Raw genomic sequence first — 25,566 nt, 5'->3', positions numbered from 1 at the left:
TTGGAAACATAAAACAGATGACTGTTTTTATGAAGGTTATCACAGCAATTAAAACCAAACCAACAGGACAAGTGAAGAATGTGTCCATTAAATTAAGCTTATCCAAAATGATGAATGCAAGACTGTAGTCAGGAGCAGATTCAGTAAGCCAGGCAGACACGTGGCCATATCAACTCACGAGAAGTAGGGGAGAGGCAGTGCATCTTCCTCTAATAGAGAGCTGAGGAAATCTCTCCTCTGGCTCCCTTCTCCCCTTCCTTTCCTTTCCTCCATTCCTAGCCAGCTCCTTCCTTCTCCTCCTCTTTCTTCTTTTCCCATTCCCCTCCAACCCCACCCCTTCACTTTTCATCTTCAGGGCATTTGGTTACAGGAACTTACAAGATACCTTTCATGTATTGCTTTGTCCATGAAGAAGACAGTTGGCTAAGTGTATTTCCTGGTTACTTTCTCACAGGAAAGTAGCTTATACTGGTGAATGCCATTGTGACTATTATCTGACCCTTGTCCTCTGATGAGAAGACTCGTGTCCTGTATGAAAATTAGTGTAGATGTGTCAGTCTTGTGCAATTCTGTGAAACCAACAAGTGAAATAAAGAGTTCTATTACTTAGAGACCTAGAGAGGTGAAGACAGTTTGGTTTGCAGGGCTTGATGGGAAGTGGGAACTTTTTCCATTAACTTATGAAATAAGCAGATGGGGAACCAGAAGCAGAGGGTCCCTTTAACATAGTTCCTGGTCATCTTCTCTTTGAATTTTCCTGGAATGTACCAACTGACGAATTTAAAGGAGACTATGAAGGGGCATTTTATTTAATGACTCTGTTGTTAAAAATCATTGTAACTTCATCAGGCTTGATAGTTGGGGGTGTATTGGGTCAATAAAATGAGGAATCAATAGGCCATGTTAGAAACAACTGGTTGGGAAAAACTGTTTTAGTTAAAAAATGACAGAGTGCAGCAGAGTTTTTGAAAAAGTCATGTTTGGCCTTAAAGTGTGTGCTCAAATGCCAACTCATTGACTTTTTAACATCATTATACTTTTTTCAATTAATTTATTCACCTATTGATTTTAGATCTCAATTCCTGCCTCCTGATCATCCCATCACATAGTTCCTTCACCCATTACCCTTTCCTTCTCCTCTGAGAGAATGGAGTTACCCCTATTTATACTCCTACCCTAGCCCATCAAGTCTCTGCAGACCTAGGTATATCCTCTCCCACTGAGGCCAGACAAGGCACCACAGTTAGGGGGATGGATTCCACACACAGGCAACAGCCTTAGGGACAGCCCCCCTCCAGCTGCTGGGGGAGCCACATGAAGGCCGAGCTGCACATCTGCTACAGATGTGCAGGGGCCTAGGTGCTTGCAGCTGTCCAACTGGAAACTAGTAATAGCACAAAAGGAAAAGTAGAGAGAGTGGTGAATTCTCCTATCTTAGCAGTAGGAAAACAAAATAATTCAATTGATCAGGTTAATAGTAAATATTGGACAAGTGAAAATAAGTACGTTATATCACCATGATAAGTGAGAACTCTCAAGTCAGAGAGGGGACCTTCTCCTAAATCAACAGCCACTTACATTTATCACTTGTCTGGAAAATAGTCTACGTCTTTCAGGATACCATTTCGTCTCTGAATTCTGATTACAGAAACATCAAGCTCTCTGCTATCGCCAGCAAATTCAACTCTATACATCTACCTTAGTTTTTAGACAAACCCTCAGTCACTTAGAACTGTAATATTTGTGGGACTTCCCATGTAGCTTTCCATGGATGTTATTATCATATTACATATAATATATCCATATTATATTACACAGTATATTCTCCTGCCATAAAAATATGACATCAATCTCAGAAGCAAAAGTTTCCTTTACATCGTTCTCAATAATTATAACTTTAAGCTATTTTTTATAAAAACTTTTCAGCTTCTTTAAGAAGACCATTCTTTATCTGATAGTCCTGTCAGGGTCTTTACTGCTGCAATGATGAGATTTCTACCATAATAATCTCAAAACATGGTCTCATGTTGAATAATGAAAAAATGGAAACTCATAGGCCACATTAGGGTTCCCTCTGGTCTGCTGTATTCATAGTCCTAAATGTGCCCCAAATTCCTGCTGAAGCACTCCCTTACCAGCTATACATCCTGCTTTTACGGGATACTCTCTTCACATTATGTGGTCTTTCTGATACCAAAGTGTCTGAGAAACATAAACGTACATTTCCAAGGTTCTCTCGTTAGCAGGGTTCTAGCTTAGATTCTATAATAAGAAGGTAAAAGCCAGGCATGCTGAAACGAACCTGTAATCTAAAACTTGGGAGGTGGAGGTAGGAGGATCAGGAGTTTAAGGTCACCCTCATTGCACAGAAACTTTCAGGAGATTCTAATATACACAAATAGAGTTCTTCAAATATACATGCATGCAAATGTAATTAGATATACACATAAATAATACAAATACCAAATAAACAAAACATGAGGTCTGGGAAGTAGAAACCACATAGTTCCTATTTTGATCTATAGGAAGTGAGGGCAAAATAGGCAAGGCCTAAAAACAATAGATGAGAGACTCTGTAGTATGTCATGAAAAAATTATTACCAATCAACTTGGAAAACAGAAAGTATTTCAAATACAGCGTTGGCAACAAAATAGAAAAATAAACATTACCCTGTGCTCTTGGCAAAAGAGATACATTTGGAAGAGTAACTTAATAGTACTAATAAATCAAAAGTCTTAAAGTGCAAGCAATTATCATAGCATAAAGTTTCAACTCTCTCTCTATATATATATATATGTGTGTGTGTGTGTGTGTGTGTGTGTGTGTGTGTATAATTAAAGCTTGTTAAAATCTCCAAGGCAACTAACTCATCAATAAAAATAGTACAGACATGATTCACTGAATTACTGCACAGTCATTTGAGAAAATACTATTGACTCAATATTCATTGAGATTCCTCAGAGATTATGTATTAAATTCAAAGTAGATTAAGAATAATACAACAAAAATATCATTAAAACATGTCTTTACATGTAAGTACAATGCTTAAGTCGTGTGGTAGAGCATAACTAATACTATTTGCCTTTCTGATTTATGTTTTCTATGTATAAATAATTTTGTGCTCAAAGGAAATAATTGTTTTAGCCATATGACAAATAAAAAAAAAAAAAGAGAGAGCTTATGAGATGGCTTAGCGGGTAAGGAGTTTGCTGTCAAACCTGATAACCTCAGCTCAATCCCGAGTACCCATATGGTGAAATGAGAAAATCACCATCCACATGTCTTTTCTGAATACCATACATGTATCATGGCATACATGTACACAACTATTCTTTGACATATAAACACACAAATGCATAAGAAAATGGTGGCTCCCTAGAATATTGGGGTCCATGTACCTCAGGACACAGCTATAACACTCCTGGGGATAGACCCAAAGGATGTTCCTTCCTAGTACAAGGACTTTGAAAAACCATGTTCATAGTAACTTCATTTTTGTCATAGCCAGCCGGAAATAGCCTACATATTCCTCAACTGAAGAATGGATAAAGACAATGTGGTACATTTATACAATTACTCAGCTATTAAAAAATAACATCATGCAATTTTCAGGCAAATGGGTGGAATTAAAAAAATCATCCTGAGTGAGGTAACACAGACAGAAAAAGAGTGTATGTACTCACTAATAAGTCAACACTAGCTGTTAAGTAAAGGATAATTGTGCTACAATCCATAGACCCAAGGATGCTAAGTATCAAGGAGGCCTCAAGGCAGGACAGTGTGCATGGATCTCCCTGAGAATGGGAAATAGAATATATTTTGTAGGTGGACTTGGTGCAGAATTGGATGGGAATAGGAAATACGGGGGAGGTGATGGAGCAAAAGAGTCCTAAGAGAGATGATAGGATTTAGGGGCCGTTTTAGAGGTGATGGTCAAAAACTAGTGCAACAGACTCTCTGAAATCTATGAGGGTGACCCTAACAAAGACTCGCAGTAATGGAGGATATGGAGCCTGAACTCGTCATCTTCTGTGACTAGGCAAGGCTTCCAGGGGTAGTACTGGGACGTCAACTGAACCACATAACATTCAACCTAAAATTTGACCTATGTACAATATGGGCTGGGGTAAAAGTGGTGCTAAACTTGTGGGTGTGGCCAACCAATGACCACTCCAACTTGAAGCCCACATTTTAAGTGGGAGTCCATACATGACACTGCCTGGATAGCCAGGAAACAGAGGCTAGAGAGCCCAGAGGCTTACAATAGAACCAGCCTGACTGGAAAAAAATCATTGACTGGATTTCTAATGATATTCTGCTATACATTAGAATGCAGCCTAGGATACTTGTCATCAGAGAGGCTTCATCCAGAAACTGATGAGAGAAGATGCAGAGACCCACAGCCAAAAATTATACAGAGCTTGAGGAACTCCCATATAACAGGAAGAAGAAAGATTGTTAAAGCCAGAGGAGTCAAGCACACCACAAGAATCAACTAGGTAGGTCTCATAGGAACTCACAGAGACTGAAGTGACAATCAGAGGCCTGGATGGATCAGAACTAGGTCCTCTGTATATATGTAAGAGTTGTGTAGCTTAGTGTTCTTAAGGGATTCGTAACAGTGGGAGGAGTGGGTATATATAACTCTTTTGCCCGTTTTTGGAACCTCTTTCTCCTACTCAGTTGCCTTATTGGACCTTGACATGAAGGTTTGTGCCTTGTCTTATTGTAACTTGTTATGCCATGTTCAGTTGATACTGGTGGAAGGGGGCTGCTCTTTTCTGAATGGAAACAGAGAATGAGTTGATAAGAGGGAGTAAGGAGGGGAAAGAGAGGGAACTGGGAAGAATAGAGGGAGGAAAAACTGAAGTCCAGATGCAATATATGAGAGAAGAAAAAATTGAAAAGAGAAAAAGGTCAACAAAAGCATTATGTGATATCATTCATGGTATTGTTCTGATTAATTTGTATTAGCCATTAGGGAAATGCAAAACTAAACTACGTTAATATTCCATCTCATCCCATGCAGAAAGGCTACCATAAAGAAAACAAACAACAAATGCTAGTAAGCATTAGAGGTAAATTTGATGGAAAGGAACCTTTATATATTGTTGATAGAAATATAATTTAGGTACTATGGTAATCTGTGTCCTCAAAAATCTAAAAACAGAATCATGCTACACCACCTCAGGGGAATATATTACCAAGTTAAGGCAAGTCAGCAAAACACAAAGATATGTGTACATGCATGTTTAACACAGTAGTATGCCTAATATCTAGTAAACAAAATAATCTTAAATGTCTATCAACAAATGAATGTATGAGGAGAATGAAGTAATCATACAATAAGCTTTTTTAGCCATAGAAAAGAATGAAGTTACGTCCTTTGCATAGACATGTTTGTAACTAGAGATTGTCGTATCAAATGAGGCAAATCAGATTTAGAAGGATGAAGAATTAATGTTTTCTTTCTTATATGAAATATATACTTACATAAATAAATATCAGACAATACAAAATAGGACTATCTAGTAAAAAGGGATGAGAGACGATTGTGGCAAAGGGCATCACATATATGTAAGGAAACACAAAATCGAAACTCAGTATTTTGCACTCTTATCATATACCAATAAGCAAAAAGCTTGAAAATCTTCCCATGACTTAGTAAAGGTGGAAACACAAACCAGCACAGCTTATTACCTGATGCGTCCTCCAGGGAGAGTAAGAGCACGCAAGCGATAGACAGCAAGTGGAGCTTTACCGTGTGCATGCCACTCCACTCACGGAAACAGTGGGCCCAGGACTAGAGATGCTGTCTATTTTCAGAGTAGGGCCTTCAGATTCATAGGACTTATGATGAGGGAACCATAACCCTGGACAAGATGGCTGGTAGGAGTACTAGGTAGGAAAGTTTACTGCTGTGAGTAACTCTGTTGTAACTATTGTTAGAAAATACCATTGAGGGTATCTACAAATGAGACTTAAGTTTAAAGCTGTACTTTTATGTGGAGAATTAAGTTGACTCTGCCTTTGTATGACTGGGGAAGATGGTTTCCCTTTTCAGTCATTGAACTACACTGACTCTACCAGAAATGAATATGTTTGCTTTATTTTTTTAAAAATTATATAATGAAAATTAATTTTAACATTTGAATAAAATTGAAACTGTGATTAAAATGTAGTTTAGCACATATTCAAATGAGGAAGTGATTTTTGGCAACATCATAAATTTATACATTTTTATTTCCAACATTTCATTAAAAATTACCTTATTTAGAAAACATGTTAGCAAATCTCCTTCTCAGTATGCATTATAATTTTAAATAGAGTATATCTCCTAAAATACATGCACTTTAAGTAACTGAAGACAGCTCTTTATAAACTACCTGTCAAGATCAACTACTAATGGATTAAATGAAAACCTGTAATGTAATTCCCTTAATTACACAAAGCAAATTACATGTGAAAGTGAACAATAAGAAATTAACCTCGGGACATTCTAACAGAAAGGCATTTTTTCTCTACTGTTTTAAAAGTGTAATTTAACATCTCCTTCAGCCCTTAAGTAATTAGCAGGAGTGCCACTTGCCCACAAGCATTAAAACCATTCCAAGTCAGTATAGTCTATTTAGAATTTGAATATTTGTATTCATATTTATTACTGTAAAACTGTTTCTAAAGGCTGATAATTATTATTCTAAATGTTGATATAAATGTTTCAAAATCCACATTTAACTATAATCTTATTTATATGTCTGTGCACGTGTATACATGCATATGTTTCACATATTTTAAGGCATATATTTGCATATGTGTAAATTTAGTAGAATGGTTTTACATATATGTATAAAGTATATTGATATGTATAAAGTTACATACTTTCATTTTAAAGTCCTGATATTCTCAGAAATTTTTGGAGCACATTTAGAAATCACTAATCTGGAAATTTTGCCTATTGTTTAGAGTACATGCTCATGGAAAATTCTTTATTTATTTTTTAGTTTATTTTATCAGGCAATGGGCATTTAATAACGACAGACTTGGAAAGCGTTCTCTATGATATAAGAATGATTATAACTCTTCCAGTACTTAGCTATGAATATACATACTGTAGTAATACTGCTGAGCTAAAAGAACAACCAATTACACCGATTGTATGGTTCACAGACTAAGCTTCTGTGATCAGAGTAAAATCTGGGAGAGATCATTCTACAAAGCTTCCAAACCCACATCATTCCAAGCATGTTTAAACTCCAGAGAATTAGGTGGCACTCAAGCCCTACATATGCTCCGTATCCTAGTTCAGTGTTAAATTAATAGTAATCTCAAAACAAGCTCACCTGAAAAAAAAATTGTTTCAGACACACTCCCTAGTAGTTTCTGGAGAAATAAAGGACATAGATTCATCCCCCACTACATTTTCTCCTCTTCTCTTTCCCTCTTCCTCTTCTTCTATCTCCTCTCCATCCTCCCATTCTTCCTCCCTGATCTCTCCCCTTGTTATTTTCTTCTTCTTCCTCTTCCTCAACAGATCATGTTACCTTTCCAAAAAATACTAAGAAAATAACTTTTCTTCTAAATGGCCTCTCTTTTTATAGTATAAAGGGAAATAGGTGACTTTCAGGAGTATTTTTATACATATGTTATTGTATTGCTTTGTTGAATTTTGAGAAGACATCTTGCCAGCAGTTATGCTGTACATGGGACGAATGCCTTCAGCAGCTCCCTGCTGCATATTCTTAGCCTTAAAAGGGAGAATGGGCTGTCGAATTTATATGAAACGAATGAACTAGTTGTGTCAAATGGTGACATGCTCCTAAAAGTAAATGAAAAATAAAAATGCAACCTAAATTTTACAATCATAGAATTTATTTCACATGTACAAGTGTGCTTATATTTTTAGAAAGAAAATTTCATTTTGGAATATAATTCTATTAAGCTTAGACATTTTATTTTCATAATCAAAAACAGACATTTTAAAAACCTTGTTTAGAACTCAAATATAGAGTTAAAAGTTGCCTATGCCATCCTAACATAGCATGAATTACCCAGAGTTTTTATTGCCTCATTATGTGTTTAAAGTGGAAGAATATTTTGAAATATATGAATGTCTTTTTTCCTCCTGTACTTGCATGTAAATGACCTTTCCTGTACTGCGCCAGAAGTGGTCTTTGCTTTGGGTAGGGCCTAGGGAGCGAGTCATAAGGGAAAGATAATTGTCACCATCCTTTTGAATTCTTGAAACTGGTCTTGAAAATTCTTTTGAGAGAGTGACTTTGAAAACTGCTTTTGTGTTTCTAGAGCCACACACTAGAGGAAGGGAAAAGAGAAGCATTTTCTAAGTGAGCAAAGCTTCCCTTCAAGAAAAACTGAGCTTGAAGCTTATAATAAGCTATAGAATGGGTGAGACAACCTCTCTTGGCTGAGAATGAAGCTTGGAAAAAACCTTAGGGAGACACAGGATAGACATGGGCTAGAGGCCACTTCCTTCTTCAAGGCTCACTAGCATGTGGGTATAGAAATTAAACATCTGCCAGTGTTCTTATTTTACATGAATTGAATGTGGTGCTTTATCTCCTTGTGGAGACTTACTGTGGGCCAGACAGCCAAAAACAATGCGGCAGATTGGGAAGTGCAGTCCCTGGGACTTCTTCAGGACCATGTAGCTTATTGGAAATGGAAGGATGGAGACACATAGAAAGAAATTTGTCTCTGGTTTAGATAATATATTGACATAATCCCATCCCATTTCCACCTTCACTACTCCTGAGTAGAGTTCAAATTTAGCCCTAATTTTTTTCTTGCAATATACTTTAATAACACAACAGAGTTTGTTTCCATGTATAATAGAAGGCTCTTGGAACTTCCATTGACATGAAGTCAGACACAACCCAACACCATTTAGTATATAGATATTTCAATTTATTACTTAATGACAAATATATATGATTAAAGCCAGCACAACATTTATTGTGTGACACTCTGTATACTGTGAGCAGATATGCTGTTACCATTTTACCCGAAAGAAAAATGATGAACGAGAGCTCAGAAATCAAGGGAAAATTTGTAACCCAAAGAAAATGCTAAAGATCTGATACCTTCCTATGTATATAAGAGCACACTGACCAAAGAGATCGGACATGGAGTTAGCCTTTTATTGAAGCATCATTCCTGCAAGCTGAGGTGTCTTTCAGCCTTAAATTGGAAAGTGTAACATCAACGTGTGGACTGCAACAGGTTTCCCTGAAATCAAACTGACAAAGAGAAGTTGCAAACTTGCAGCACATGAGTTCTGGACTACAAAACAGGGCAGATGGTAGGTACTGGGGTCTGGGAAACAAAAGACTGAATTAAATGATGAGAAGCAGCAATAAGACCCAGCCAAAGCTCAAGTGAAATAATGATTAAGGTAAATATAAAGAGACAATAAATATGAAAATAAAAACAAGAATATGATCGCTTAAAACAATATAGGAAAGGTGGGAAGAGGGGAAGATATGATCATAATTTTTGGCAAACTGATGTCATTAGAAATTCATATGTGGTACCCAAACCCCATGGGGGCAAGTGGGAGAACAACTCTTTCAGAAGTGCGGACAATACTGAGAACTCAGGGGAGACCACCACCAGTGCTCACATTCCTGGCTCAAGAGGAACATGCTTAGTGTCCTCTGGATACAGAACCGTAAGAGCAGTCAGCAGCAGAAACTTGATGGTTTCTGCCTGCAACTAGAGCTGGAAGCCAGTCACCTGGAGCAACAAAGAGCAGAGGTAAGATGAACTCTTCTACTATAAGTGATCTTCCCAGAGGCTTTAGTTCAGCAGCTCTCTGGCTGAAAGAAAACAGGAATACTGACACAGAGGCTTACAGGAGGGTCATGTACTGTCAGAGACAGCAAAACAAGCTAACACCAGAGACAACTTGATGGCAAGAGGCAAGCACAGGAACCTAGGCAACAGAAACGAACACTACTTGGCTAATCAGAGCCCATTTCTCCAACCAAAGTAAATACACGATATCCAAACACACCAGAACAGCAAGATTTGGATTTAAAAATACATCTCATGACAGTGATAGAGGACTTTAAGAAGGACATACATAACTCCCTTAAAGAAATACAGGACAACACAGGTAAACAAGTAAATATCCTTAAAAAGGAAATGCAAAAATCCCTTAAAGAATTAGAAGAAAACACAAACAGGTGAAGGAATTGAACAAAATCGTCCAGGATTTAAAAATGGAAATAGAAACAATAAATAAAGCACAAAGGGAGACAACCCTGGAATAGAAAACCTAGGGAAGAGATCAGGAGTTATAGATGCAAGCTTCACCAAGAGAATATAAAAAATAGAAGAGAGAATCTCAGGGGCAGAAGATACCATAGAAAACATTGACACAACCATCAAAGATAATGTAAAACGCAAAAAGTTCCTAATCCAAAACATCCAAGAAATCCAGAACGCAATGAAAACATCAAACCTAAGGATAATAGGTATAGAAGAGAGTGAAGACTCCCAATTTAAGGGGCCAGTAAATATCTTCAACAAAATTATAAAAGAAAACATCCTTAAATTTAAAAAAAAGATATCCATAAACATACAAGAAGCCTACAGGACTCCAAATAGATTGGACCAGAAAAGAAATTCCTCCAATCAAATAATAGTCAAAACACAAAATGAACAAAACAAAGAAAGAATATTAAAAGCATTTAGTAAAAAGGTCAAGTAACATATACAGACAGACCTATCAGAATTACAACAGACTTCTCACCAGAAACTATGAAAGCCAGAAGATCCTGGACAGATAGCATACAGACCCTAAGAGAGCACAAATGCCAGCCCAGGTCACTGTATCCAGCAAAACTCTCAATTAACGTAGATGGAGAATCCAAGATATTGTATGACAAAATCAAATTCACACTCTATCTTTCTACAAATCCAGTCCTACAAAGGAAAATAGACAGAAAACTCCAACATAAGGAAGGACACTACACCCTAGAAAAGGCAAGAAAGAAATCTCCTTGCAATGAATCAAAAAGAAAAGGGACACACAAACATAATTCCACTTCTAACAGCAAAAATAACAGGGAACAACAATAACTATTCTTTAATATCTCTTAAAATCAATGGAGTCAATTCCCCAATAAAAAGATATAGACTAAAAGACTGGATATGTAAAGTGAGCTCAGCATTTTGCTTTGTACAGGAAACACACATCAGTGACAAAGACAGATACTACCTCAGAGTAAAAGGTTGGGAAACAATTTTCCAAGCAAATGGTTCTAAGAAACAAGCTGGGATAGCCATTCTAATATCGAATAAAATCTGCTTTCAACCAAAATATATCAAAAAAGATAAGGAAGGACACTCTATATTCATCAAAGGAAAAATCCACCAAGATGAACTCACCATCCTGAATGTTTATGCTCCAAATGTTAGGGCACCTACATTCATAAAAGAAACCTTACTAAAGCTGAAATCACACATTGAACTTCACCCAATAATAGTGGGAGATTTCAACACCCCACTCTCATCAATGGACCAATCATGGAAACAGAAACTAAACAGAGACATACAGAAACTAACAGAAGTTATGAACCAAGTAGATTTAAAGAACATTTCATCCTAAAGCAAAAGAATATACCTTCTTCTTAGCACCTCCTGGTACCTTCTCCAGAATTGACTATATAATGGTCACAAAACATGTCTCAACAAATACAATAAGATTGAAATAACCCCTATCAGATCACCATGGGACAAAGGCTAGTCTTCAATACCAACAAAAACTACAGAAAGCCCATATACACATAGAAGCTGAATAACACTGTACTCAATGATAACTTGGTCGAGGGAGAATGGAAGAAAGAAATTAAAGACTTCTTAGAATCTAATGAAAACATAGCTGAACTTATGGGACAAAATGGGAGCAGCGATAAAAGGAAAACTCATAGCTCTGAGTGCTTCCAAAAAGAAATTGGAGAGAGCATACATGAACTCTTTGACAGCACACCTAAAAACTCTAGAACAAAAGAAACAAATGCACCGAAGAAGAGTAGAAGGCAGGAAATAATCAAAGTCAGGGCTGAAATCAACCAAGTAGAAATAAAAAGAACTGTAGAAAGAATCAACAAAACCAGGTAGATAAACCCTTAGCCAGATTAACCAGAGGGCACAGAGAGTGAATCCAAATTAACACAATCAGAAATGAAAAGGGAGAGATAACGAGAGAATCTGAGGAAATTCAGAATATCATCAGATCCTACTACAAAAGTCTATATCCAACAAACTGGCAAAACCTGGATGAAATGGATAGTTTTCTAGACAGATATCAGGTACCAAAGTTAAAATTAGATCAGATAAACCATCTAAACAGTTCCATAACTAGTAAAGAAATAGCAGTTATTAAAAGTCTCCCAATCAACCAAAGCTCAGGACCAGATGGGTTTAGTGCAGAATTTCATCAGACCTTCAGAGAAGGTCTAATACCAATACTTCCAAATTATTCCACTAAAGAGAACAGAAGGAGCACTACCTAATTCCTTCTATAAAGCCACAATTATGCTTATATCTAAATCACACAAAGAGCCAACAATGAAAGAGAACTTCAGACCAATTTTCCTTATGAGTATAGACACAAAAATACTCAGTAAAAAGATGGATGAAGCAAAGAAGTGCAGGCCAACAGGAGACGGATGTAGATCGCTCCTGAGAGACACAGCCAGAATACAGCAAATACAGAGGCGAATGCCAGCAGCAAACCACTGAACTGAGAATAGGACCCCCGTTGAAGGAATCAGAGAAAGAGCTGGAAGAGCTTGAAGGGGCTCGAGACCCCTTATGAACAACAATGCCAAGCAACCAGAGCTTCCAGGGACTAAGCCACTACCTAAAGACTATACATGGACTCACCCTGGACTCTGACCTAGTAAGAGCACCAGTGGAAGGAGAAGCCCTGGGTCCTGCTAAGACTGAACCCCCAGTGAACGTGATTGTTGGGGGGAGGGCGGCAATGGGGGGAGGGTGGGGAGGGGAAAACCCATTAAGAAGGGGAGGGGGAGGGATTAGGGGGATGTTAGCCGGAAACCGGGAAAGGGAATAACATTCAAAATGTAAATAAAAATACTCAAGTTAATAAAAAAAAGAAAGAAAGAAAGAAATTTCCCCATGCTATCTCAAAAAAAAAATACTCAGTAACATTCTCCCAAACTGAATCCAAGAACACATCAAAATGATCATCTATCATGATCAAGTATGCTTCATACCATGGATGCATGGATGGTTCAGTATAAAGAAATCCATCAATGTAATCCACTATGTAAACAAACACAAAGAAAAAAAAAACACATGATCTTCTCATTAGGTGCTGAGAAATCATTTGACAAAATTCAACACCCCTTCATGATAATAGCCCTAGAACGATCAGGAATTTAAGGTTCATACCTTAACACAGTAAAAGAAATATATAGCAAACCAGTAGCCAGTATTAAACTAAATGGAGAGAAACTTGAAGCATCCCCACTAATATCAGGGACTGGACAAGGCTGCCCACTCTCTCCCTACTTATTCAATACAGTACTCAAAGTCCTATCTAGAGCAATCAGACAACAAAAAGGGTCAAAGGGATCCAAATCAGAAAGGAAGAGGTCAAAATATCACCATTTGCAGATGATAAGATAGTATTTTTTAAGTGACCTCAAAAGTTCCACCAGAGAACTTCTAAGCCTAATAAAGACCTTTAGCAAAGTGGCTGGGTACAAAATTAACTCATACAAATCAGTAGCCTTCCTCTACTCAAGGATAAGCAGGCTCAGAAATTAGGGAAATGACATCCTTCACAATAGTCATAAATCACATAAAATACCTTGTTGTGACTCTAACTAAGCAATTGGAAAATCTGTATGAGAAGAACTTCAAGTTTCTGAAGAAAGAAATTGAAGATCTCAGAAGATGGAAAGATCTCCCATGCTCATGGATTCGCAGGATTAATATAGTATAAGTGGCCATTTTGCTAAAAGCAATCTACAGATTCAATACAATCCCCACCAAAATTCCAACTCAATTTTTCATAGAGATAGAAATAGAACTTTTCACATTCATTTGGGATAACAAAAACCTAGGAAAGCAAAAACTATCCTCAACAATTAAACAACTTCTAGGGGAATCACTATACCTTACCTCAAGCAGTATTACAGAGCAATAGTGGTATAACTGGAACTGGTATAGAGACAGGCAGGTAGATCAATGGAATAGAATTGAAGAACCAGAAATGAACCCACATACCTATGATCACATGATCTTTGACAAAAGAGCTAAAACAGCCCAATGGAAAAGATAGCATTTTCAACAAATGATGCTGTAGGTCAGCATGTAGAAGAATGCAAATCGATCCATTCTTATCAACCTGTACAAAGCTTAAGTCCAAATGGATCAAGAACCTCCACATAAAAGCAGATACACTCAAACTAATAGTATCTAAAGTCAGGAAGAGCCTGGAACACATGGGCAATGAGGAAATTTTCCTGAACAAAACATCAAGAACTGACAAATGGGACCTCATAAAACTGCAAAGCTTCTGTAAGGGAAAGGACACTATCATTAGGACAAAATGGCAACCAACAGATTAGGAAAAGATCTTTACCAATCCTACATCAGATAGAGGGCTAATATCCAAAACATGAAAAGAACTCAAGAAGTTAGGCTCCAGAGAGCCAAATAACCCTATTAAAAATGGGGTACAGAATTAAACAATGAATTCTCAGTTGATGAATATTGAATGTCTGCTAAGCACCTAAATAAATATTCAGCACCCTTAGTCATTAGGGAAATGCAAATCAAAACTATACTGAGATTCCACCTCACACCAGTCAGAATGGCTAAGATCAAAAACTCAGGTGATGACAGATGCTGGCTAGGATGAGGAGAAAGAGGAACACTCATCCATTGTTAGTGGGATTGCAAGACGGTATAACCACTGTGGAAATCAGTCTAGGGTTTCCTCAGAAATTTGGACATTCCACCAACTGAGGGCCCTGTTATACCTGGGCATATACCCAAAAGATGCTCAACATATAACCAGGACACATGCTCCACTATGTTCATAGCAGCCTTATTTATAATAGCCAGATGCTTAAAAGAACCACATGCCCTTCAACAGAGGAATGGATTAAAAAACGTGGTACATCTACACAATAGAATACTACTCAGCTATCAAAAACAATGACATCCTGAAATTCACAGGCAAAAGGTAGAACTAGAAAATATCATCCTAAATGAGGTAATCCAATCTCTTAAATACACACATGGCATGCACTCACTGATAAGTGGTTTTTAGCCCAAAAGATCGAATTACTCAAGATATAATCCACAGACCACATGAAGCTCAAGAAGAAGGATAACCAATGTGTGGATGCTTCACTCCTTCTTAAAAGGGGGAACAAAAATGTTTACAGGAGGGGATATGGAGGCAAAGTTTGGAGCAGAGACTGAAGGAATGGCCATTCAGACCCTTCCATGCGGAGGGATCCAGCCCATGTATAAATGGGATATATATCCACCAAAACTAGATAAGATTGATGAAACCAAGAAGTGCACGCTGACAGGAGCATGATATAGCTGTCTCCTGAGAGGCTCAGCCAGAGCATGACAAATACATAGGCAAATGCTAGCAACAAACCATTGAACTGAGAACAGGGTCCTCATTGGGGGAATTAGTAAAAGGATTGAAGGAGCTGAAGGGGTTTGCAAACCCATAAGAACAACAATGCCAACCAACCAGAGCTTGTAGGGACTAAACCACCATCCAAAGAGTACACATGGACAGACCCATGGCTCCAGTCGCATATGTAGCAGAGGATGGCCTTATTGGTATCAATGGGAGCAGAAGCCCTTGGTCCTGCCAAGGTTGGAACCCCCAGTGTAGGGAATGTCAGGGTGGGGAGTTGGGAAGGGGTGATGGTTGGGAAGGGGGAACACCCTTATAGAAGTAGGGGAGGGAATGGGATAGGGGGCTTATGGACAGGAAACCAGGAAAGGGAATAACATTTGAAATGTAAATAAAAAATATTCAATAAAGAAAAGAAAGTAAGAGAAATTCATATGCTTATCTGAATAAAACCAAATGATTCTTATTCTGATTTTTAAGTTGTAAGACTTTTCCCTCTAGGTCAAATTAATATTTTATATACTGTATTAGGTACTGACTGCTCTAAATAGGCCGTGATTCAAAGTAGCTAGAAAAATTGTAAAAAAAAATTGAATAACTATAATTTTAAAGAGTGAAAGACTTTTTTTTTACAAAGTATAGCATGTGAGAAATAAAACATTAAAGTAAGTCACGTGTCACCATTTAAAATTAAAAAGCATCCATAGTTTTAAAAATCACCATGGAGACACACAGTAGAATGTGAGGAACTCATCACTTTACAGTTAGGCATTCCATATCAAGTTTTGGTTCTCTTATCGAGTTAACTGTTAAAGGTCTTACATTTTAACATAATAGATACCTGAAGGGCATCAAATATATAAAATCTGTAGTAACGAAAGAGATATACAAGCAGTAAGGGAGCATCAAGTGACCAGATAAGACAGAAAATGCAGGCTTAGCCAAGGGTAGAAAAGTCATAATGTTTAAAGTCCTAGAAATTTTATACTTTATGCAGTAAATGAAGAGCAAGCTTAGAAAAAAAGAATCCTGTGGCATGTCAGAGGAAAATCAGAGGACATTCTAGCAAGGGTCTTCAGTGACAGCCTCTCTTGAAGAAAAGTGAGAAGAGTCCCACTGAGATGAGTTATCTTATAAACTTAAAAGAGTGGATTGATTAAAACAAAGAAACAAAACAACCATTAATTAAAGTGTAAACAAAAGTGTATAAGCTAAAGACTGTAAAGTATATGATATGCCGAAGTATAATTATTAAATGCCAAAGACAGTGCACCCCACTATAGACCTACCACCCAGGAGACAAGGGAAGTGGACTTGTGTGACTTGTGGGCAGCCGACACTTTTCAGCAAGTTCCAGACCACGATAGACTACAAAGTGAGACTCTATCCTCCCATATAAAACAAAACACATGAAAATTAAATTAAATCATATACTTATGTATCAGGAAGATGGAGAAGAGGAACAGGCGATAAGAAACCAGAATGTCTATTTCTTTGAATAAAGATATTTTAAAAATTAATATCTTTGTGAATGAAGACGTGACTATAGAATATATGAACATTCTATTTTACAAATATGAACAAACTAATGCCCAGTGAAAGTATAGTTGAACAATTATACAATCTTATAACAGATTAAGAAATCTTCAGGAGACTGGGTTGGGGTTAGTACAAATGGGAGGACTGTCATTACAAGACTATCGATTTTCCTTCACTATTTTTTATTCTGTACTTGTAGTCATTGTTATGAAATTAATTTGTAAAGTACAAGATATAAAATAAATAGGAAGCCAAGAGACAAAAATGGTTGCTATAAAGTATGTCTTTAAAATATAAAATATTCAGAGATTTCCAAAAATGAGAAATATTTTAATGAACAAATGGTTTAATGGTGAATCTAGTAAAGAAAAAAAATTACATTCACCATCTGGTTTGCACTTGTTCTGTCTGTACAAGAGAATCCTCTCTTTCTGCCTATCACCAACTCAGTACTGTTTAATTTGTCCTCTGTACAGAAAAAGCCCGCTCACCACTTGCTGATCCCTTTTATTTCTGCTTTGCTTGTAGTTATGAGAACAACATGGGAGGAATTGAAATTAACTGATAAAGAAAAAGATCTAGAAAGAGATGGATGGCTAAAAAAATAATAGAAGCCATTCAGAGAGAAGAATGTTGAGTTGATTTTACGCGTGTATGTGTGTGTCTGTGTGTCTGTGTGTTTCTGTGAGTATCTGTGTTTGTCTGTGAGTTTGTTGTCACTGTGTGTGTGTGCCTATGAGTATAAGTGTATATGTATATGTCTGTGAGTGTGTGTGTTTGTGTATCTGTATTTTGTTAGTGTGTTCATCTGTCTGTGTGTGTCTGTGAGCATCTGTCAGTGTACGTATGTATGTCTCTGTGTGTGTATGTGCATGTTTTTGTGAGTATCTGTTTGTGTGTGTGTGTTTGTTTCTGTAACTGTGAATATATATGTGTCATTTTGTCAGTGTGTTTGTCTGTGTTTATGTGTGTGTGTGTGTGTGTGTGTGTGTGTGTGTGTGTTTTGTCTGTGGTGTTCAGGAGCATGCACAAAGTTTACAAACATAACTCTCTCTCTCTCTCTCTCTCTCTCTCTCTCTGTGTGTGTGTGTGTGTGTGTGTGTGTGTGTGTGTGTGTGTGTGTGTGTGTGTGTGTGTGTAAAGGCCAGAGGTCAACTCCATATCCTTTCTCAAGGCATCATCTCCCTTCTTTTGGAGAAACGTCCTTCCCTAGCCTGAAGCTTCCCTCCTAGGCTTTCCAGGCTACTCAGGGAGCCAAAAAGATCTTCCTGTCTCTGCTTCCTCAGCATTGTTACTGAGTGAGATATCTCATCAGCCTCAATGTTGGTTTGTTTTTTAAAACAACAACATATTTACAGCAGTTTTTATGCTAGAAATGTAGCTCATTGGTAGAGTATTTGACTAGAATATTGAAGGCCATAGGCAGAGGCATAAATAAGTAAATAAATAAAGAAGTAAACAAATTCCTGAGCTTCTCATGGAGAGGGGATATTAAAATATTACATAATACTTCTACTTTTATGTTTTTGTTTGTGTCTAGTGTCACGGAATAATTCTTTGCTTTTAATTGTGTATGTGTTTGTATCCCTGTGAGTCTATATATGTACACGTGAATGTACATGGAAGCTTGCACACAATTGTGTGTCTGTGGAAGGTGGCATAAGCATGATAGTTTTATGCAGTGTAAAGTTTGCCCTTATGTTATTAAAACACTGATTTCTCTCCTCTCATACCTTGTTTCAATCCAGACACAGCATTGTAACTCTTATACCAAGAATCTTGTATTTCAAGTTTGTGCAAACAATTCTTACCATTTATTCTCTGCATTGTCAATAAATGCTGAAAAGCTCATGGCTGAGCAGAATAGAGGATAGGGTAGCATGTCTGCCAGCCAGAGGAAGGAAAGGGAGAAAAAAAGATTCAGATCAACTGGCAATTTGGAAGAATTACAGCCATGAAGGTGTCCAAAAAGCCAGATCAGTAATAATATTTGAGTATCATGAGGTGGGGCTGGGAGGTAGCCAGATTAGCATAGAAGTTTAAGGTATATCATTTAACTGATCAGCAACTGAGGTGCAATTTCTCTATGAAGTTATTGGGGACCAGCATAAGGTAAATAAGTGTAGCTGCCAGATTGATTCACTGCTACGCGTGTCTTAAAGATAATGTCTACAAGTTGGGACAGAACTTGTGGGAATTGAGTCACTTTTTACACCATGCGATCTGAAGACTCATGCATGCCCATTGTGGTTAGCAGCAAGTGCTTTTGCCTGGATTTTTTTTTTTTTTTGCTTTTAAAGTTATTTTTTTCCTGGTTCAGTGAGTGCAAAATAATACATTCAACTCTGTTGTTCTTGGGCTCTACATTAATCTCTATAATATCATTGACCTAGGGTAAGGTGGGTGAGGGCAATGTCTCCTAAGAAAGACTTTTGAAATACGTAATTACTTACTTTGTGTGATCTAATGGTGGTCTGTGGTTTTCTTCCCCGTGGTGAATACTGAGTCCATTACCGAGTCCCCACCTGAATGTATTTGAATCATGAAGTGATTTTGCTGGTGGTGTTGGTTGGTACCATTTGCATAGGTTTCTATCTTCAAATGTACAAGTCTCCAGTACTTGAATAAAACAGAACAAAGACAAGATGAGCTAATAACAATGAACAGAAAGGGGGAGTTTATACTCTGCAGCACTTTCTTATGGTTGGTTTAAAAATACCATACTACAAAACGCGTGCGCATGTGTGTGTCTGTGTGTGTGTGTGTGTGTCTGTGTGTGTGTGTGTGTGCGTGCGCATGTGTGTGTGTGTGTGTGTGTGTGTGTGTGTGTGTGTGTTACTGTGGGCTCAGGCTACAAATCACCCTTGTGTCTTATTTCTCAGGTGTTCTGCAATTTACTGTTTTGAGGCAGGATCTTGCATTTGTCTTGCTAGTTATCAATGAGGAGAAGGCAGGTGGCTAGCGTGGTTAGTGAGTCTTAAGTTCCTTATCTCTGGATCTTTGGGCTTACAGGACAAAGCTGTCACACCTTGCTTTTATATATGTTTAGGGCATCAAGCACAGGTCTTCATGCTTACTTAGCCAGCACTTTACCAACTCCCTAGTTTTCATAAATAACTTAAGCACTGATAAAATATTTAGGCGAATGTTTTACATAATCACAAGAAAACTATTTAAAATTTGAGGTTCATTTTTCTTTGAATCTCCACAGAAAGTAAAACATGTGAATAAATGCATACATTAACAATATCCTTGCTCTAGGAGGTGAGATGGTAATTAGCTCCTAGGGCATCTATCTTCTGTCTCTTCCTACTCAGCTCCTCGGCTGCCTGCATGACCTCTGAGCTGTGACCTTCTGACATTTCCTTGTCCATGGCAATATACTACTTAACTTTGGCTCATTCCATAAAGATGTCAGTGAAAGCATTTGCCTTCAAAGCAATGTTACATACAATCATTTATATTGGTCTTAATACCTTGAATGTTTTTAAGATTCTTGTAGTGATTGTATTCTAATATAAAAAATAGATTTTCATGGAGCAATGCTTTTTTTATTGGATAATTTTTATTTATATTTCAAATGTTATTCCTTTTCCTTGTTTCCAAGACATAAGCCTCCATCCTATCTCCCTCCCTTTCTTCTATAAGGGTGTTTCCCTCCCCAACCATCCCTGGGGGATCCAGCCTTGGCAAGACAAGGGCTTCTCCTTCCATTGGTGCCCAACAAGGCCATCCTCTGCTACATGTGCAGCTGGAGCCATGGGTCAGTCCATGTATAGTCTTTGGGTAGTAGTTTAGTCCCTGGAAGCTCTGGTTGGTTGGCATTGTTGTTCTTATGGGGTTGCAAACCCCTTCAGCTTTTTCAAACCTTTCTAATTCCTCCCACAGGGGTCCTGTTCTCAGTTCATTGGTTTGCTGTAAGCATTTGCCTCTGTATTTGACATGCTTTGGCTGTGCCTCTCAGGAGACAGCTGCTTTCTAAATTACTTCTCCCTCTTTCTCTTTCTCCTTTTGCTGAAAAAAAATACATATATCCATTTCTGTGGAAATCACTGTTGCTTAAGTAAAAATAAAACCAATTCAACAAATTCTTATGCATACTATAGAAAACCTGACATTGACCTGGTTTCTAAATGTATTAACAGTTGTGGATTGCCACAGATGAAAACCATAAATAGATATGTTACTACAAAATCTGCCAAAGAAACATGTCATTGGAAATCATTCCTTTTTCAAACTGTGCAGTGATTCATTGCATTTGGATGTTAAACTCTGATATTCATATATGTTGTGGTGAATTATCTTGTAATGATACATAGGACTCAATATCTGTTTTTCACATTGTTGAAATGATAAGAACTGTTCTCTTGTATGACTTGTGCAGTATGGAGTATACTAGCGTCGAACGTAGTCTAGATTTGTAGTATAGTTGCAAATTAAGAATGACCTTTTTCTGAGTTTAGGGAAATTTTTCTACGCTTATTATAGAACTTAAACCCTAGGAATTGTTAGCACACTGCTGAGGACAGATGAGGATTTCACGGTGCCTTACCATTGGCATGTTTGTAACCCTTAACTTTATGAATGATACTGCAGTAGGACAAACTCACATCCAAGCATAGGAGAGAAAGACCCTGCAGAGCATTTGCTCTGTCTGACGTTGTGCTTCATTTCCCAGGCGTGTGCGAATTTTGCTTCTTCCACCTGGATCTTTGTCTGTAAAGTTCAATTGTAAATTAATAATTTGCCGCTGATCCATTCAAGAAGAGAAGGATTGTTAGGGAGCCATAAATGAGAGCCGTATTTCATCAAGACATGAAACTGTGTCGAAAATTTGTCACTCTTCTTATGAACTCAAGATGTTCACTACAGAATGCTTTATTTTTGTGTGAATTTGCTTAGGAAAAAGTTTGAAAACGTTATTCTATGTACGTTATAGGGTCCCATTCCTAAGTACTTGATAATACAGGAAAACTTAACATCAGTATAGAGGCAGAAGTGCTACAGTTCATAAAAAAAAAAAAAAAAAACCAAAAAACCAAAAAACCAAAAAAACAAAAAAACAAAGAAACAAAAAAAAAAAAAACAAAAAAAAAAAACAGTAGTTTTATATCTAAATTATGCAAAAGTTAGGAATTCACCTACCACAAGATGACTCATCCGATTTGTCAATGCAGTCGTATTTGAAGTCACATTTCTGAATTTTTCCAACACAGTGACCATTCGACCTACAGACAAATTGATCATCTGTGCAGTTGTTTGGAGGCAAGGTCACTGGAACTGAAATTTCTGGTGGACTTGGAATGTCCATTGGCAAATTATCTTGGGGAGAAATAATATGAAAATATCATGTAGCACACTTTGTAGTTATCTTAAATGTTTTTCAAAATTGAAATTTCTAATAATGCAGGGCATTCAGTCTTAAGAGAGTTGTTGTGTTTATTGCTTTGTTGAATTTATTTAAACATTTAAAATAGGTCTCTGTATTAGTAAAGGCAGAAAGCTTGAATATTTTTTAAGCACAAAAGTAGGCAAAAGATTTGATATGTGGCAATGATTTAAAAGGAAAGGTGATTCAAAGTCAAACAAAAGAGAATACAAAGAAAATGGCTTGGAAAAGAAGTAGGAGCCAACACAGTGGCCCTTGCTACCATCTGGAGACAGATTCAAGGTCTTTGTGGATCTTCAAATATAATACATAAAACAAATAAACCAACGAAAGACACACAATTTCATTCTTTCATGGGTTTCATAAATCTAATCTTTGTTATTTTTGTTGGCTCAAGCTTGTAGCACAGATTCCAACTTTAAGGCTTTTTTTTCTAAAAGAAAATTTAAAAAGTAAGTTTATGCCTTCTTAACTTATCAAAACTGAAACATATTTATAGAAGTTTATTAATTTTGTATTAAGTTCTTTGATAAAACATTCTAGTGACAACTCCACATCATTCAATGGCAGATAAGCAAAGTCTGTTTTGGTAATGTCTTACCCCAATAAGCCAGTATAAAAAAGATACACAATCAGTTATTATATTTAAAGCTGTATGCCTAGATTGAGGAGATCTATCACTCTACTAATTTATTCCCTAGCTATGAGACTCCTTGTGACTTACGTCTCCTCCAAGCCATGTGGTTCTGCTCCATCTTTCTTCTCTCTCTCTCTCTCTCTCTCTCTCTTTCTCTCTCTCTCTCTCTCTCTCTCTCTCTCTCTCTCCCTCTCTCTCTTTCTCTCTCTCTCTCTCCCTATCCTTATCTGAGAACACCCATCCCACCTTTCCCTTCCACTGCCCAATAATTGGTTTTAGCCTTTATTTGATCAGTAAGAATAGGGAGAAAGTTCAGTGAGTTCACCTGAGTATGTGATCTACTTCTTAGAGGGGGCAGCCTCTCTTGGGGAGCAGAATTAACACCAAAATTCAAACAGCACCAGGGTAACTCACAACAAAATTTTGCTGCAAAGAAATTTCCATGACTGGGCAGTAACATCAAATACTCATTGCACTAATTCCACGATGATGAAAAAATGATTTTTTGCACACTTGTCCATTTAACCTACATCCACGGAACAATTCTAAGATTGGTAAGTGATGGACAAGCTCACAGTCATAGGCAAGTGAGAGTATAGGTGAACAAATGAGTGGAAGAATGAGTGGATAACAGTGCAGCAACAAATAAACAGGAGAAACATTTTACTGAATACTTGCAGAACACATATAAGATACTGGAAGCAAAGAACAATTCTTGGCAATGTGAGGCTAAAAATAAACACTAAGAGAATGGTAAGTTTTTCAGACATAAAAGTAAAGGGTAGAAAGTCTTCATGACCAACAAAAGGATAACCTGTGTGGTGGGGTTAGACTAGACTGTTTCATTTTGCTTTGTTTAGAATATAATGAGAATTTGGCATTTATATGGTGAAAATGTACACTTGTTGAGCCATTAAAAATATAAGTTGAAAGTAGTAGATACCAATTGACAAAAGTCACTTGAAACAAAATTGTAAATCTGGAATAAATCCAAGAAGCTGTGGAGAAATAATAAGACATGAGATTTTAAGACTCTTTAGCATTACTTTGGAGGAAAGCTGGTGGTGGCTTTTACATGGAGAAAACCAAAAAGTTCTGTGATTTCTGTCATATGGGAAAGTAATAAACCAAAGCAAAGACTCTGGGGAAGAGAAAACAAAAAGCTGATCTATATAGGATCAATGGGACTTGGTACTTTGGGTATTGTTGAAAATTTAAGGATTGCCTAATGCAGTACTTTATTTTATAGATAAAGTTCTGAGACATTTAAGAGCTGGGATTGAAGTATAGGGCAGATAACAGATTAAAACCCCCAAATTTGTGACGTGAACTCATTACTGGAGGACATGATGTATAGGAAAGATAAAACTGTGCAAGGCCTGAAAATAGAAAGGAGCAACAAAGAAAATACAAACCAATGCAACACTGGAGCTGAAAAACTAAGAAAAGAGAACAGGAAGTATAGATGCAAGCATCATCAACATATTACAAGAGATGGAAGACAGAATCTCAATTTCCTGATCCTCTGTACCTTCACTGGAGAGTCCCAGATGCCAGGGAAATGAGAGGCCCCCAGGACCCAAAGGGGATGATTTTAGCAGAGAAGGGGAGATAGAATGTGTAACTCTGACCTGTTGGAGATGGTAGACATGGAGGTTTCCCTACCCCTTGACTTGTATTTCTTTGATCTTTCCATCACTACAACTTGATTCTTTGTTCCAATGCCCCAAGAGGATAGGGGAACTTGGTTAGGTGTTTCTCCCCTGTGAGCCTCAAACTGACCCCTTGGCCCTTCTCCCCAATTCCTCTGTGACTCCAATAAACCTTATTCAGTCAAAAAAAGAAAGAAAGAAAAGAAAAAGAAAAGAACATGTAGAGACACCTCCAGTAGATAGGCACAGCCCCTGGTGGTAGGATGAAGCCACACTCCCACCTGAAAGATTTTAACTTAGAAATGTTCCTACCCAAAGGAAGAACAGGGACAAAAAATGGAACAGACTGAAGGAAAGGCTTTCTGGGAACTGCCCACCTGGAGACTATCCTGTCTGTAGGCACCAAACATGACACTGTTGTCATTACCAAGAGGCACTTGCTGACAGGAACCTGATATGACTGCTCCTTGGGAGGTTCAGCTGCAATTGAGGAATAAAGACATGGATACTAGGAGCCAACCATCAGGCTTAGCTTGGGACCCTGGTAGGGGAGCTGGTGGAAGGACTGCAGGAGCTGAGGAAATTCCAACCTCATAGGAAGAACAACATCAGCTGGCTGGACCATCCAGTAATCCCAGGTACTAGACCAACCAAGGAATGTACAGGGATCCATGGTTCCAAATACAT

At 37.5% G+C, this 25,566-nt stretch overlaps 1 protein-coding gene across 1 annotated transcript in view; it reads right to left on the bottom strand.

Annotated features, from left to right (window-relative positions):
• Malrd1 (MAM and LDL receptor class A domain containing 1) overlaps positions 1-25,566 on the bottom strand; it is a 712,187-nt gene that overhangs the window by 410,780 nt on the left and 275,841 nt on the right. The window contains exons 19-20 of the mRNA NM_001287618.3: positions 22,347-22,523; positions 19,655-19,820 (exon numbers count right to left, since the gene is read on the bottom strand). Coding sequence (NP_001274547.3) covers positions 19,655-19,820; positions 22,347-22,523 — 343 coding nt within the window. The remainder of the gene's footprint in view (positions 1-19,654; positions 19,821-22,346; positions 22,524-25,566) is intronic.

This window comes from Rattus norvegicus, chromosome 17 (genome assembly GCF_036323735.1).
Source record: "Rattus norvegicus strain BN/NHsdMcwi chromosome 17, GRCr8, whole genome shotgun sequence".
NCBI classification, from domain to species: Eukaryota; Metazoa; Chordata; class Mammalia; order Rodentia; family Muridae; genus Rattus; species Rattus norvegicus.
Note: the sequence above shows the minus strand (reverse complement) of the source record. Positions and strands in the feature narration are given on the sequence as shown.